This window comes from Narcine bancroftii, chromosome 10 (genome assembly GCF_036971445.1).
Source record: "Narcine bancroftii isolate sNarBan1 chromosome 10, sNarBan1.hap1, whole genome shotgun sequence".
Taxonomy (NCBI): domain Eukaryota; kingdom Metazoa; phylum Chordata; class Chondrichthyes; order Torpediniformes; family Narcinidae; genus Narcine; species Narcine bancroftii.
Window position 1 is genome coordinate 49,825,555 of NC_091478.1, and position 17,395 is coordinate 49,842,949.

General features: G+C 41.0%; 1 protein-coding gene across 1 annotated transcript; it reads right to left on the reverse strand.

The window, feature by feature from the left end:
• Positions 1-12,573: 12,573 nt before the first annotated feature.
• LOC138743815 (probable G-protein coupled receptor 139) lies at positions 12,574-14,886 on the reverse strand. The gene is made up of 2 exons (XM_069899417.1): positions 14,751-14,886; positions 12,574-13,484 (listed from the first exon to the last, which is right to left on the reverse strand). The coding sequence occupies exons 1-2, from the start codon at positions 14,884-14,886 to the stop codon at positions 12,574-12,576; spliced, it is 1,047 nt and encodes a 348-aa protein (XP_069755518.1).
• Positions 14,887-17,395: the final 2,509 nt, after the last annotated feature.

Consider the following 17,395-nt stretch of genomic DNA (forward strand, 5'->3'; position numbering starts at 1 on the left):
TAATGAAAAAAATTACAAGATGACTTAGAGCATTGGAAAGACTTACCACTAACACTAATAGGAAGGATAAACTGTATTAAAATGAACATTTTCCCAAGGATACAATACCTATTTCAATCATTACCAATACACCTAACAGAGAAATTCTTCAAGGAGTTAAAGAAAATAATAAGGAAATTCTTATGGAAAGGGGGGAAACCGAGGATAGCACTAGATAAATTAACAGAATAGTACAAACAAGGAGGCTTTCAACTACCAAACTTTAAGAATTATTATAGAGCCGCACAATTAAGATGCCTATCAGATTTTTATCAAACAAGGGAAAAACCAGATTGGACCAGATTAGAACTAGATAAAATAGGGGAGAGGATACCTGAACATATACTATATAAATGGGATGAAAAATTGGTGCAACGTAGGAATTCACCGGTATTGCATCATCTGCTCAACATTTGGAAGAAGATTCATGTAGAAAGGAATAAAATAAATTACCAACTACCAAAACTAATATTGATGCAAAATCAAGTAATCCCTTTTACCTTTCCTTTAGAGAATGGGAGAGAAAAGGGATTGAAAGAATAGAAAATTGTTTTTCGGGAAATAAATTATTATCCTTTGAACAATGAAGGATAAATATAATATAACTCACGATACAATGTTTGCATACTATCAACTAAAAACCTACTTGAAGGACAAATTGGGAAACAGTCTGAGGTTACCAGAAGGAAGCAATTTTGAATATGTGATTACAGACACAATGATAATTTAAAACTTTGTAACAAACATGTACATCAAACTGCAAGAAAAGGAGAATGAGGAAACAAACGGTAAACCTAAACAAAAATGGGATCAAGATCTAAACATAAAGATAAAGAATGAAACATGGGAGAAGCTATGCTCCGGAACTATGAGAAATACAATAAACACGAGGTTACGCATGATACAATATAACTGGATACACAGGCTATACATCACACCTCAAAAGTTAAATAAATGGGACCCAACAGTATCAGACAGGTGTTTTCGTTGTAAAAAGAAAACGGGAACAACAATTCATGCAATTTGGACATGTGAGAAAGTGGAAAAATTTTGGGAAGATCTAAACCAAATATTAAATAAAATCATAAAAAGCAATATACCAAAAAACCCAGAGATCTTCCTCCTAAGTAATATACGAAACAAAGAATTTGGACTCGATTTGGATGGAGCACAAAAAAGATTTGTTGTGATAGCCCTAGCTGTAGCAAAAAAATGTATTATGTCAACCTGGAAATTAGAAGACAACTTGAGAATACAACAATGGTATATAGAAATGAATAAATGTATTCCATTAGAAAAAATAACATATAATTTAAGAAATAACATTACAATATTTGAACACATATGGGAGCCATACATGAAACACAATGGAGAAATCCTACCATGGACTTCCACCACCTAAAATGACAGAAGGAGAAGATAACAAAAAGAACTGACTCAGTAAAATTTCTTGTTTATTTTTATTAAGTGACAACATTGTTTAACAGGTTTAATGTATCTTATAGATTGAACTTCAAATAAATGGGGAAGGGGTGAGGGAGGGAGGGAAGGGAGGGGGGAAAAAGTGTGAGAAAACGACACTGTATTTATTTAAGAAGAAAAATGTCTGTATGTATCTTGGTCAATATAGTTTATAGTGTGAAAAATAAAAAATTAAATTAAAAAAAAAATGTAAAAGCCAGGAGGATTGTGAACTCAAATTCCAGTTTTATGTCAGACCAGCAGCTTTAAGATAAGTTGAACGAGGTTCAAATTAATCTCTCTCTTCCTCTAACTTACATGAAAACTGGAATGTAACTATACTGTTAATCTTAAATTTCCATCATTAAAGGTGATTTAGGAAATCAAATCTCATGATCCAAGTTAATTTGATATTCTTTACACTTAGAAATAAAGATAGCTGCCATTCACAATGTTTGCCATCACTGTGATTAGACATTTAAACATTGAGACATGCCACAGAATTACTGTTGTGTTGTATGTTTAAATTATTTTCTTTTTTTGTTGTTTCCTAAAAGGATTGAAAAGCTTTAGCAAGTGAAACAAATCCTGGGCTCTATATTATGGTATCAGGTTTAAAAATAACCATTAATAAAAGTTGTTAAAGTGACACGATGCCATTTTAATAGACTCTTACACATGTAACAAAGTTGCTGAAGCAAGTTGAAGCCAGGCAGTGACAAGTTGGAGAAAATGTTTTCCAGATTTTACTGATGCAGTTGTAATTTAACTTTGACAAAGCCTGTGTAAGCAAGCAAAAGGAATGTTCACTTACAAAGGGAATTCTATGCTACAAAATATTCCCTGGTGTCTGCTTAAACTATGAGCCACTCTTCCATTACAGTGAGCATCATGTGGAATGTGAGCACAGCCTTTATTAAAGTAAATGGTTGTAATGGAAGATTTAAACTGTGTTTTTTACTTCTGCAGCTGCAAGGCTGAGAACCTGCTTGTTTTTTTAGAATCAGCAGACATAATCCAGTTTACACCATGAGGCCCAGGATGCAATTGTATCAGAAGACATTATCTAATTTACACTATGGGCCCAGGGATGCATATGAATCAGTAGACATTATCCAACTTCCATCATGAAGCCCAGAGATGCAGTTTTCTTTTGTTGGTCGCAGACTGTCAGGAGACCTTGAAGATAATTAAATGGCAGGAATGACTTATGAGGAAAGATTGCGCAAATTAGGATTGTACTTGCTGGAGTTTGGAAAATTGAAAGGGGATCTCATAGAGACATATAAAATTCTGGCAGGACTGGACAGAATGGATGCAGATGGGATGTTTCCAATGATGGGAAAATCCAGAACCCGGGGCCATGGTTTGAGGATAATAGGCAAACCATTTAGGACCGAGATGAGGAGGAATTTCTTTACCCAGAGGGTGGTGAATCTGTGGAATTCATTGCCACAGAGGGCAGTAGAGGCAGGTTCATTAAATATATTTAAGAGGGAATTAGATATATTTCTTCAGTATAAGTATTAAAGGTTACGGAGAGAAGACAGGAATGGATACTGAACTTTAAGATCAGCCATGATCTCGTTGAATGGCGGAGCAGGCTCGAAGGGTCGAATGACCTACTCCTGCTCCTATCTTCTATGTTTCTATGTTTCTAAATCATTTGTTCAAAGAGATAAGATCTGAAGTAAGCAACTTTTGGGTAATATAAGCCATGGTCCCACTGCTGAAGTTTGAGACTTCCAAGAGGTGGCAACATCTCTCAGCAAGAAGAACTAGCTAACGTCCCAGTTGAGGGAGGTGGAGAAGCTGCTACCGGTGCCCCGACAACCTACTACAAGTGTGCAGTCATTGCCTCACTTCGGCAGTTGGGACCAGTCCAGGCATTGATAAGTATAATTGGGAAGGGCTTGCATATTGTAGTGTGAATTCAGCTTTCGATTTAGTAATAAAGACTTGTATAAACTGGGAAAAAAAAAGACATGTAACAAAGAGCCCAACTGGTCTCAGAGGCACTCCAGGCATTTGAGAAGGTCAAAACAGCATTTTCCAAAGCCACGTTCCTGGCAGTCCCAGATCTAGACTTACCCCTGCCGTTAATGAGACAGCTCAGACCAGGCAGTGGATGCAGTGCTGCAACAGTGGGTGGATCACCAGTGGCGGCCACTCGCTTTCTTCCACAAACACCTCCGACCTCCCAATCTGTGGTACAGTGCTTTTGATCATGAACTGGTGGCATATGCCATTTCCGGTACATCCTCGAAGGCTGAGTGTTCACGGCCTACACGGACCACAAGCCGCTGGTGCAGGCACTGGGCAAAGTCTCAAACCATTGGTCAGCAAGGCACCTTTCGTACATCTCTGAATATACAACAAAAATCCGCCACATAGCAGGGAAATCCAACGTGGTAGCTGATGTACTGTCCAGGTTAACGATCTCCAAGATGACGGGTGGCATCGACACAGCTCAGCGCACTGGGGTCTAGGCTGAAGATGCTGACACACAGGCATACCACACCATCGTCAGCAGCCTACAAATTAATGAGATCGCACCGGACTCAGGAACTCCTGTGCGATATGTCTACTGGCCACCCTAAGCCAATCCTGCCTGCGAGCTGGAGATGGCAGGTATTCAATCAAGTGCATGGACTTGCTCATTCTTCCAGCCAGTCAACAGTCTGCCTCATTTCGGACATGTTCATATGGCACGGGCTTTGGTGCAAAGTTTCACTTTGGGCAAAAACCTGTGTACAATGTCAGCAAGCCAAAGTCCATCGGCACACTAAAGGCCCAGTTTACTTCACAGTGGGTTGCCTGTTTTGGTGTCCCTTCCTATATAGGTCTGGACCAGGAAGCCCAGTTTACCTCTTCCCTCTGGGCGACCATGGCCAAATTCTGCAGCAGCCAGCTATACCATCTAATTGTCTACCACCCCCAGTCCAATGGGATGGTAGAGTGCTTTCACCACCATCTAAAAGCAGCCTTCAAATCATGGCTGCATGGACCCAACTGGATGGGTGAACTCCCATGGACATCTGCGCAGCACCTAAAATGGGCCTTCTCACCTCATCAGCAGAAATGGTCTATGGCACACTGCTTTCCAACCCATGCGACATCCATTTCAGCTCCACAGAACCACCACCGAATGCCTTGGACATCCAACAGTGGCTGAGGAACCACACCGCCTACCCACGGCCACATCATACCACCACCCATGGGACACCAACCAACCACATCCCACAAAAACTCAAAAGCTGCGGACTTTGTTTTTGTAAGATGGGACAAACCAGGTACCCCTCTGCAGTGACTTTATGAAGGGCCTTTCAAGGTACTGAGAAGGAAGGGGATTGTATATACTCTAGACATTGGAGGCAGGCATGAGACCACCTCAAGAAAGCCGTCTTTGACTGTTCAGAGCCTTTCCCTGCCCCAACACTACGATGTCAGGTGTGCCCACCCAAAGACAGTCAAAGAGACTGCAATTCTTGGTGGGGGAGAGGGGGGTTGATGGTGTAGCAGGCTGGGAAAACCCCACACATGATGGGCCGAATCGCTATAGCGAGCAGCCAGTCGGCAGGGCATAAGGACTTTACCCCCACAGCGCAGAAGTTCCAGACTGCAGGAGCACGTTACCAGGCATTATGATATCACTCCCGTGAGCCTGTCACCTCCCCTTGTAAGGAATGTGCGTGGTTTGAATAAACATTTATGTCACAGGGATGAACAATGATTTTGACGAATGCCAATTATCCAAATGTACCATGTTGATTCATTTGGCTGATGACATCCTCACAGCTTCCACAACAGAGCGGTGTTTCTCATGGATTCGTTAACATTTGGCAAGAAGGCACAGGATGCCAGGAGATGAACAGATTCCAAAAGATTCGTGATGTTTTGGAAGGACCCAATAAAAGGAATACTGCAGGTCCCTGTCTCCAAAATAATTTTAAAAAAGCTCTTTCTTTCTTTCCTGGGCATGGTAGGATACTGTCGACGATGAAATCTGAATACTGGGTAAAGGATGCTGTTTTGTGTTCTGCTACCTGGTCACTGGAAGGGGAGAAGGATTTTCATAATCTAAAACCAACTCTAGTTACAGCGCATCTCCTTGGGTTACTGAGCCTTTCAATAAGTGAACAAGGGGTTTTCTAGACATTCTAGCCAAATGCACGAAGGAGGAACGAGATCAGTAATGATAATCTGTGGCATTGCCAGCTGAAGTTAAGGGAAATGTCCACTTGTTTGTGCGTCATAGCTGCCACCACTGTGATGGTGGAAAAGTCTATTCCTATTGTATTGTATCATCCATTTTCTGTTTGTGTAACCCATGTGTATTGCTACTGTTGAATTTAACTGCTATGCAACATTTTACCATGGCCAAGTGGAAAACCTCTGCCAATTCAAATATAATTACAAGAAATCTCCAGCTATTAATCTTTAAGCTACTTTTGTCCCACTATCATTTGCACTGCCGGATGATGGTGACTACATTTTTTTTGCTGGTGGTAGCAGCCACCACGACTCCCCAGCTAGATCTAAAAAGCAAACCTATTGATTACCTTGACCTGCTTCTTTTTACAAGCAGCTCTGTTAGCAGGATGCATTATAGTAATTCCACACAAAATTATCGAGGCATATACACTGCCAATAGGAACATCAGTGCAGGCAGCAGAGATTTCTGCAGTTACCTGTGCCAGTTACTCTGGTGGAATGGAAAATAGCTAATATTTACACTGACTCACTTTATACGTTTGGGATGACACATGACTTTGGACAATTATGGAAAGATAGAGGATTTATTACCTCATCCAGAAAAACAATTAAGCATGACATCCTCAGGAAAGAAGTATAGGTGCCACAAGACCTGCGCCACCAGGTTCAGAAACAGCTGCTTCCCCTCCAGCACCAACAACAAACTCAATCATAAACTCATTTATGCACTCTTGCATTTGCCCTTTATTGATTTTTTAAAATTTACGTATATACATATATACATATCTTCATATACATATCTTCATAAGTACAATTTTTTGCACTACTACGAGGTGATACTTCTGTCTTGCCCACAGGAAAGAGAATCTCAGGATAGTATGTGATGACATGTATGTGCTCTGACAATAACTCTGAATTGACTTAACTAGCATTCAATGTTTTGGAATCCACATAGTTGCCACAGACTTTAGCAATATTAAAGTGTGAGGCACACTCCTCACTCATTAAATCATTAAAGAGAAGGCACATCAGGTCAGTAGAATTTGTATGGATTGAATTAATAAATGCCAAGGGCAAAAGATTATATTGACAGTTATATACAGGCCCCCATACATCAGCCAGGAAATGGACGATGAGATGCAGGCAGAAATACAAAGGGGATGTTGCAAAGATAATATCAAAATAATTGTGGGAGATTTTAACATGGCAGGGGATTGGAAAGGACAGGAAATTACTGGATCGCAGGAGAGTGAGTTTGGAGAAAACCCAAGATTGATTTTTTGAATAGCTTGTTGAGAAGTTCACCTGGGGATCCGCAGTTTTAAATTGGGTCATGTGCAATGAATCTGAGGTAGTTAGGGAGTTAAAAGTCTTAGTGACCATAACATGGTTGAATTCAATTTCAAATTTGGAAAGGAAAAAATGTTATCAGATGTATCAATTTTTTAATGGAATAAAATATGGTGGTATGAAGAAAGGACTGGCTCAGGTCGACTGGAAAAGCAAACTTGGAGGAACAGAGTAGGATTGCAAGATATTTTTGCAAATAATAAAAGGCTTGCAGTATAGATAAATTCCAGGGAAAAGGAAATTAATCAAAGGAAAGATGGTACCAATGTGGCTAACCAAAGAAGCTAAAGCCAAGATAAAAGCAAAGGCGAGGGCATAGAGGGAAGCTAAAACTAGCAAGAAATCAGAGGACTGGGATTCCTTTAGAAACTTATAGAAAAAAATAAAGAAAGTCATAAGGAAAGAAAAGATGAGTTATTAAAGGAGATTGGCAAACAATAGAAAAAGATACTGAGTTTTTTAAAATGTATAAAGAATAAAAGAGAAACATGTTGACATAGGACTGAGAGAAAACAATGCTAGGGAAATTATAATGGGTTATAAAGATATGGGAAAAGAACTAAATCAAAATTTTACATCAGTCTTCACTGTGGAAGGCATTAGTAACAGCTCTGATAGTCACAGGCCTCAGGGACTTGAGTTGGAGACAGTTAAGATTACTAGAGAAATTTCGCTAGGTAAATTGAATGGATTAAAGACTGATAAATCTGGACTGGATGAGGTACACCTACAGGTTTTGAAAGAGGTGGCTTTGGAGATTGTAGATCCATTGCTGACAATCTTCCAGAAATCAATAGTCTCTGGCGTGGTTCCAAGGGATTGGAAAGTTGCGAGTGTGGTTCTGTTATTCAAGAAAGGTGGGAAACAGAGAAAAGGAAGTCTTCTCATTGGTGGTGGGGAAGATATTAGAGTCAATCCTCAACGATGAAGTTATGAAATACCTGGAAATGTGTGTCAGGATTGGTCCTAGTCAGCATGGTTTATTAAAGGAAGATCATGTCTGACTAGAGTTTCTTGAAGAAATCCCAGGTTGGATAGACAAAGGGGAGGCTGTGGATGTAATATATTTGGATTTTCAAAAGGCTTTCGATAAGGTGCTGCATGTTAGGCTGATAAATAAAATGAAGGACCATGGAATTACAGCAATCCTATTAGACTGGATAGAAAATTGGCTGATAGGCAGAAAGCAAAGGGTTGAAATTAAGGGATCCTGTTCAGGATGGCTGCCTGTAACAAGTGGTGTTTCATTTGGGGCCGCTGTTGTTTGCAATTTATATTAATGATTTGGATTCTGGAATGATTGCATTTGTGGCCAAATTTGCGGTTGACACTAAGATAGGTTGCAGAGCAGGAAATGCTGAAGAAACTGTAAAATTGCAGAAGGATATAGACAGATTGGGAGAATGGGCAAGAATATGGCAGTTGAAAGTATAATGTTGAGAAGTGTTTGGTTCTACATTTTGGCAGTGGAAATAAAAAGGTAGATACTATCTGAATGGGGAGAAAATTCAATCCTTGGAGGTGCAAAGAGACCTGGGCATCCTTGTGCAGAGTAATCTAAAAGTTAATGCCCAGGTGGGATTGGAGGTGAAGAAGGCGAATGCTATGCTAGCATTCATTTATTTAGGATGTCACTGGCCATGGGCGTAGTAACAAAGGATTGGAGGGTGGCGCATGTGGTTCCGCTGTTTAAGAAAGGGTCTAAATGTAAACCTGGGAATTATAGGTCCGTGTCTGATGTCTGTGGTGGGCAAGTTGATGGAAAGTGTTCTGAGGGATGGTATTTACAATTATTTGGAGGTACAGGGATTGCTAGGGAGTAATCAGCATCGTTTTGTCAGGGGTAGATCATGCTTGACAAACCTGATTGAGTTTTTCAAGGGGGTTACAAAAAAGGTTGATGAAGGGAAAGCTGTGGATGTTGTCTATTTAGACTTTAGTAAAGTTTTTGACAAAGTTCCCCACAGGAGGTTAGGAAAAAAGGTGGAGGCATTACGTATAAATGAGGAGGTAGTGAAATGGATTCAGCAATGGTTGGATGGGAGGTGTCAGAGAGTAGTGGTAGAAAATTGTTTGTCCAATTGGAGGCCGGTGACTAGTGGAGTTCCTCAGGGTTCGGTCCTGGGTCCACTATTATTTGTTATATATATTAACGATCTGGATGTAGGGGTAGAAAATTGGATAAGCAAGTTTGCAGATGACACAAAGATTGGTGGTGTTGTGGACAGTGAGGTAGATTACCATAGATTAAAAGGTGATTTAGGAAGGCTGGAGGTGTGGGCTGAGAAATGGCTGATGGAATTTAATACAGATAAGTGTGAGGTGTTACATTTTGGAAAGGCAAATCTAAATAGGTCATATGCATTAAATGGTAGGCTATTGAGATGTGCAGAGCAACAAAGGGATTTAGGAGTTATGGTAAATAGTACCCTCAAGGCTGATACTCAGGTAGATGGTGTGGTGAACAAGGCATTTGGAATGTTGGCCTTCATAAATCGGAGTATTGAATTCAAGAGTAGGGAGGTTATGATGAAATTGTACAAGGCATTGGTGAGGCCAAATTTGGAGAACTGTGTACAGTTTTGGTCACCAAATTATAGGAAAGTTATAAACAAAATAGAGAGAGTGCAGAGAAGGTTCACGAGAATGTTGACAGGATTTCAAGGTTTGAGTTACAGGGAAAGGTTGTGCAGACTGGGGCTTTTTTCTCTGGAGCGTAGAAGATTGAGAGGGGACTTGATAGAGGTGTTTAAGATTTTAAAAGGGACAGACAGAGTAAATGTGGATAGGCTTTTTCAATTAAGAGTTGGGGAGATTCAAACTAGAGGGCATGGTTTAAGATTGAAGGGGGAAAATTATAAGGGGAACATGAGGGGAAATTTCTTTACGCAAAGGGTGGTGGGGATGTGAAATGAGCTTCCGACAGACGTGGTCGAGGCGGGATCATTGGTTACATTTAAGGAAAGACTGGATATTTACATGGATAGGAGAGGACTGGAGGGGTATGGACCGGGTGCTGGTCAGTGGGACTAGGAGGGTGGGGATTTGTTATGGCATGGACTAGTAGGGCCGAACTGGCCTGTTGTGTGCTGTACGTGGTTATATGGTTATATGGTATAGTGTATAAGAGTAGAAAGGTGTTATTGAAACTCTATGGGGCACTAGTGAGACCCCATTTAGGGTACTGTGTACAGTTTTTGGCCCCTTATCTTTGAAAATATGTGATGTTGCTGGAGAAGATGCAGAGGAGATTTACTAGGATGATTCCTGAAATGCAGGGGCTGGCGCATGGGGCATGTTTGACAGCTCTTGGGTTGTATTCTTTGGCGTATCAGAGAATGAAGGGGGATCTCAGAGACATTTTGAATATTAAAAAGTTTTGATAGAGTGAATGCAAATAAGATGTTTCCCTTGATGGGTGAATCGAGGACAAGGGGTCACATAGTCTTAAAATTAGATGTTGTTCAATTAGAACAGTGAAGAAGAATAACTTCATTAGTCAAAGGGTCGGGGATCTGTGGAACTCATTGCCACACAAAGCAGTGGAGGCTAGATCACAGAGTATTTAAACAGGAATTGGATAAGTATTGCATTATTAAGGTTATCAAGGGATATGAGGAAAAAGCTGGAAATTGGAACTAGGGGTGCACAAAATTCAGCTTAGTGTAGAGTCACAGAACAGACTCAATGGACCTAATGGGCTACTTCTGCTCCTTTAACTTGTGAACTCAGCATGAGGTCTCAATGATAATTGAGTTGCAGACATAATAGCGAAACAGATGTCTCTTCAGAAAAATGTGCCACAATCCCCTGGGGTTGAATTGGGAGGGAAAGATCTTGCTGCATGCATTGGTCCTGACATTGCATGAAGGCCAACATCTGGCCTCACTGCAAGAAAAAGGAACCTAGACCCAATCTGGATACTAACTGGATACTAGCACCTGGCCAGGATTACATGGGCAAAGCAGGGATGAGGTATACCATCCGCTAACACTAGCATGCTCCACGGAAATCAGTAAATCACAAAGATGGCATGAACGTGTGTAGTTTGCCAGTTTAGCAGGAAAAAATAACTCCCGTTGAACTTGATCACGTGCCCAACCAGAAATGGCTTTTCAAAATCTACAAACTGACTTTGTCCACATGCCTGTTGAAAGGGATGAAGGCATAGACTGATAATAGTAGATATACTTTCCAGATGGGTAGAGGCATATCCAGCTTGGAGGTATGATGCAAGAACTATGCTGAAACATATTGATGAAAGAAATTGTACATGGGGTTGGATATCCCAAAAGTATAAAGAACAACAGCCCAATTTAATTACAAATAAATTAGTACAGGGGCAAAAGGAAGCCTTGGGTTCCAGTAGAAATTACATACCCATAGCAGTCCCAGTCCCCAGAGATGGTAGAAAGAGTGAACAGAAATGAAAGCAACTTTGATAAAAGTTTGTAGACAAAATGGCCTCAGATGGCTGGAAGCACTACCCTGTGTAATATACATTCTAAGACTTGAGAAGAATAGAAATTCAGGACCCCGTCTTTATGAAATTTTGATGGGGTGACCTATACCATTAGGCACTAAGATTTCCATGACCCTAGTAAACAGAGAAACAATGTGTTTTTGTTTAACTAGATAGACTTCATTCATAAAAAAAATTACAAATGCTCATTCGTTCAGAGATTCTTACCATCCTTAGTTTCCTATCCATACATTTCAATCACTGAACTTGGTTATATTTATTTATATTTACACCTTTCTCTTGTTATTACTTTCCCCTCTTGTTTGAGGGACTTCCCCTCAGTCTTATCCCCTCAATGCCCGATAATGGAAGGACTTTAGATTGTGGTCCTTTCCCACATTTTCCTTGCGCTGACTGCACCACGACTCAGCCTAGAATGTACCAGACAGCATTGGGGTATTCACGCACCAACACCTTTGTATGCTGAAAGACCAACAAGTTACGGGAAGACGAAAGTGCATCTTTCATCAAGTTAATGGTCTTCCAGCAGTTCTGGATGCCCGATTCTGGCTGCCTCCCTAAGTCACTAGGAATGTAAGAACGCTCCAGTTTTCATAAAATAGACACACATTGTGCACAGACATTTCGGATTATGAGACGAGATTCAAAGCATTAAATTTTCACCTATTCCTGAATTCAGGTGCTCAAGGAAGGGATTTTTAGCAAGTTCTGACAGCACAATGGAAAGGAATAATCTATAATTCGAGAGATGGTACCAGCTATAGTGGATATAATGTAGTTTAGATAAGTACAAGAAGTGCAGATGGTTGGTCACAAAGAACCTGGAGATTTTCAGCAGGTAAGATGACATTAATGGAGATAAATAGTCAGTTTTGTTTCGGGTCAGGAAACTTAATCGAATCTCAATGTTTTGATGAAGGATTCAGACCGGAAATATTAACTGACCATTTCTATCCATGGGTGCTTCCTTATCCGATGAGTATCTCAAATACTCTGATATATTCTGGATATATTTCGACGGTCTATTATTTACATAATGCAATAATGACAGAGAGTGGATATTTTATTAACATGTTCAATTCGTCTCTGAACTTACTCTGGGTCATTGCGTAAGTGCCCGTATTGATGCAGCAGCTCAAAAGGAGCAGCATATTCCCGCTTTCTTCCAGAATAAACTTGGGATCATTGAAATCAAAACCCGTAAAGTAAGAGCCGTCTGTAAACCGCACATAGACGACATTCACGACATACGTTGTCCATAATATGATGAAATTTCCTGATATAATAAACAATACAAGTATGGACTTTCTGCGGGTTTCCATCTCTGGGTCGCGTTGTTTCTCCCCATTCTGACTACCTCGGAGTCTCTTGCGGGCTCTGCTGGCCACCAGGATGTACCTGACAGTCAGAGCGTTGAACAGCACAATCAGGAAGAACGGGACACAAGGAGTTAAAACACGATCGAACCAGTCAAAACCCGTCCATGAAAATGAAGCATAAAATTCTGACTTAATTCTGCAAAACCAAGGTACATTGTTAATCACATACAAAGGTTCATAAACAAAGTACCAGGGGATGTTTTTTAAACATCCCAACGCACAAACCACGCAAATGACCACGCGAGCCGTTTTCCCGGTGCAATATTTGGCTTTCAGATTCTGGCAGCAAATGGCAACAAACCGATCGAAGGTGAAAGCAACGGTTAGCCAGACGGAACAGTCCCTCGACGAATAAATGAGGACGGTGCTGAGACTGCAGACAGGAGTGGTTGACAGAAAACTCACCGGCAGATAAATGCCATTTATTGGATTCAGTATCAGAGCGGTGACAACAACCAGCAGATCGGCGACTGCCATGGACACCAAGTACCGTGTGATACACTTGGAGAGACCACACTTTCCCTGGGGCAAGATCACAATGGACAATATGTTTGCTGCTTTGATAGAGAGTGTAAAAGTATAAGAAGGAAAATTGATCAGATGTTGGATCAGTTGACATGAACTCTTAAAAGATAGTCACAGCAGGTAATAAATAACTCCTTACATAAAGTCGTATAAATTTCAAGAGTAGAATATTCCCTGATTTCTATTCACAATTGTGTTTGGATTGAATTGAATAGTTTACGTACCAAACTACAGGGGAAAGTGCGTTGTTTTGTTTGCTATTCAGGAAGTTAATTGATACAACGGGTAGTGCATTCATAAATAAATTAGACAACCATGTTGGAAACAGCGCTGCAATAAGCCAAGAATGCAGGGTTGAGATACACGATCAGAAATAGCTGTAAGAGAGGGTATAGATGAAAATAGGACGGGGACAGCATCTTCTGCCAGTGAAAAATACATTTATGAATCTGTAACAGTAGGAAAGAAACTGTCCTTGAAAATAGAGGTTCGTGATTTCAAGCACGTCTATTTTTCTGCCTGACGGAAAGTGGGGCGATGTTGGGGTGAGGGGGCGTTAGCGCAATAGTGTGGGCCCTTGTGTTTAATTAGATGTTCCAAATGATCTACAATAAATGTACCAAAAACTGCCAGGTGATTAGTGATCACTTGAAATGTTTTCAATTATGTGTTTTGCCCTATGATTGTTGAAGTATTCTTTCATATTTGGACCCAGAAGAGAAACAGTAATTTCGGTCCAAAATTCGCTCCTAAATCCCCGCTGCTTTCAAATGATACATATCCAACTGTTCCCTTAATATCCATGTGGCGACCTTGAAACCTCCAAACACGGCTATTGTGACTGCTTCCCTCATTGCCGCTGGCAACCCGTTCCAGGCGCCTAATATTATAAATTTAAATAAAACATCTGCCACATCCCCTTTAATCCCATTCTGTCGTTTTAAATGCATGCACCCTAGTTCGGGAAAATGATATCAACCCAATCTATATCTTTCTTATTTTTATAAACCTCTCACATCTCCCCACATCCACATCAGTGCACTGAAAACAATCAAAGATTGATCACCCTCTCCTTCTAGCTCGTACTTATATGCAGAGAGCATCCTGATGAATGTACCCTTTCCAAAACCTTCAAATCCTTCCTGTAACTGTGCGACACACGCACAAAATGAACATGCCTCGTCTCAGAATAATAGGCATCCCTGAAAGAAAACTGTTATAAGACACGAATCTCAAACAGCCATTCATCTCTTACATTTTCTCAGCAATAGTTTATTAAAACCGTCAAAATAACTCACCCGGAATGCCGACAGCCCCGAAAATTGGATAGTAAATAGCGTACAAAGGACTAGCTTCAGCGTTTGACATTCTCTGCAAGAGTTGCTGGCCTAATTTTTTGCATTCGCCCCATTGAGGCTGTGCTGTGAAAGTCATATCATCCTTTATTAGTACTCACCATAACCTCCAAAGAGACAATTAGATGCCTAGTAATCCCAATAGTCACAATTACTTGAATAAAAAAAATCATGCAGACACAGAAGAACTGCTGGAATATGAAGCAAAGCTCGAAAATCTGGTGGGTGAGGCAGTAGGCATGGAGAGAAATAGACAGGACCTTTTATGGAGAGAACTAGACAGGACCCTTTATGGAGAGAACTAGACAGGATCCTTTATGGAGACTGTAATGTATTTTTGGCTGTAGCCCTTAATCAAGACTCAATAAAGGATTCTTACTCAAAATGTTACTGACCATTTTTTTCCATGGATGCTTCCTGCCCAGTTCTTTTCATCCAGATTATCATTGCGAACCATATTTAAATTTAGATTTTGATGCACAGAACGGTAAAGGCTCGAGCAACCGAACTGCATCAATGAACCTACATTTTTGGAGAGTGTGGAAAAAAATCGGAGCACCCTCGGAGAAATTCCAGGGACACAGGGAGAAAGTCCAGGATGTTGATGCTGCAGAACTTGGTGATTGATAATAAATTTACATGATAGAGCTCTGGAGAATTACAGGTTTTCCAGAAGGAGCTGCAGAAAGGACTTAAGAGAGCTAAAAGGGGCCATGTGTAGACTTTGGAGAACAGTATCAGATTTCAGATTCATTGTCAGAGTACATACATGATATCACATACAAGCCTGAGATTCCTTTTCCCTGCGGGCCATGCAGAATTACTACTTATTGGTAGTGCAAAAAATAAATGGTACACAGAGTAAAATGTAAACAAAGAAAAAGCTGTAAACAAACTGACTACAATACAGAGAGTTCAAAAAGAAATACAATAAAGTAAGAATCCTTAAATGAGTCTCTGATTGAGTTTGTCATTGAGGACTCTGATGGTGGAGGGATAGCAGCTGTTTCTGAACCTGGTGGTACTAGTCTTCTGGCACCGATACCTCTTTCCTGATGGCAACAGGAAGAACAAAGCATGTCCTGGGTGGTGAGAGTCTTTGATGATAACTACTGCTCTCTGACAGCAGCACTCTCTATAGATGTGCCCAATAATGGGGAGTGTTTTGCCTGTGATGTCCTGGCTGTGTTCACTACTTTTTGGAGGGCTTTACACTCAAGAATATTGGTGTTTCTGCACCAGACTGTGATTCAGCTGGTCAGCAGACTTTGCACCACACCCCTGTAGATATTTGCCAGGATTTCTGATGTCATACTAAACCACTGCAAACTCCAGAGGATGTAGAGATGCTGATGTACTTTCTTCCCAATGCCATTGGTGTGTCGGGTCCAGGAGAGATCCTCTGAGATAATGACTCCCAAGAACTTAAATTTGATCCCACAATGATTACTGAATTGTTTATCTCTGATTTTCCTTTCCTGGTCAACAATGAATTCCTTGGTTTTGGTGACATTAAGGGCAAGATTGTTGTTGGTGCAGCATTTCGCCAAGTTTTCAATCTTCAGCCTGTATGCTGACATATTCCCTTCCTTTATACAACCCACTACCATTGTATTGTCATCAAATTTATAGATGATGTTATTGTTGTACTGAACTGGTGTAAAGTGAGTAGAGCAGAGGGCTAAGAACACAGCCCTGTGGTTTTTCGGTACTGATGGAGATTGAGGAGGAGAGTCCTTACCAACCTTCTCTGATTGTGGTCAAGGAAACCTCCAGTGCATTCCACATATATGTGATGAACAATAGGATAAGTCATGTGAAAATAGGACCAATTATGGGTGATAGTGGAAATGTGTGCATCGAGTCGGATCAGATTATGAGATCCTTAATGAATCCTTTTCTTCAGTATTCACTGGACAAATGAAGATGCTGTTTACATCCGGTACCGCACGGATGACGGATGGCAGTCTCTTCAATCTGAGGCGCCTGCAAGCTCACACCAAGACACAAGAGAAACTTGTCCGTGAACTACTCTTTGCAGACGATGCTGCTTTAGTTGCCCATTCAGAGCCAGCTCTTCAGTGCTTGACGTCCTGTTTTGCGGAAACTGCCAAAATGTTTGGCCTGGAAGTCAGCCTGAAGAAAACGGAGGTCCTCCATCAGCCAGCTCCCCACCATGACTACCAGCCCCCCCCACATATCCATCAGGCACACAAAATTCAAAACGGTCAACCAGTTTACCTATCTCGGCTGCACCATTTCATCAGATGCAAGGATCGACAACGAGATAGACAACAGACTCGCCAAGGCAAATAGCACCTTTGGAAGACTACACAAAAGAGTCTGGAAAAACAACCAACTGAAAATCCTCACAAAGATAAGCGTATACAGAGCCGTTGTCATACCCGCACTCCTGTTCGGCTCCGAATCATGGGTCCTCTACCGGCATCACCTACGGCTCCTAGAACGCTTCCACCAGCGTTGTCTCCGCTCCATCCTCAACATTCATTGGAGTGCCTTCATCCCTAACATCGAAGTACTTGAGATGGCAGAGGCCGACAGCATCGAGTCCACGCTGCTGAAGATCC

Bases quoted from the DNA above. Each gene is read 5' to 3' on its own strand.
- LOC138743815 (XM_069899417.1), bottom strand. From the start codon at position 14,886: ATGACTTTCACAGCACAGCCTCAATGGGGCGAATGCAAAAAATTAGGC. The intron at 13,485-14,750 runs GTGAGTTATTTT...TCTCTATCAAAG, and splicing joins CGGGGCTGTCGGCATTCCGG to CAGCAAACATATTGTCCATT.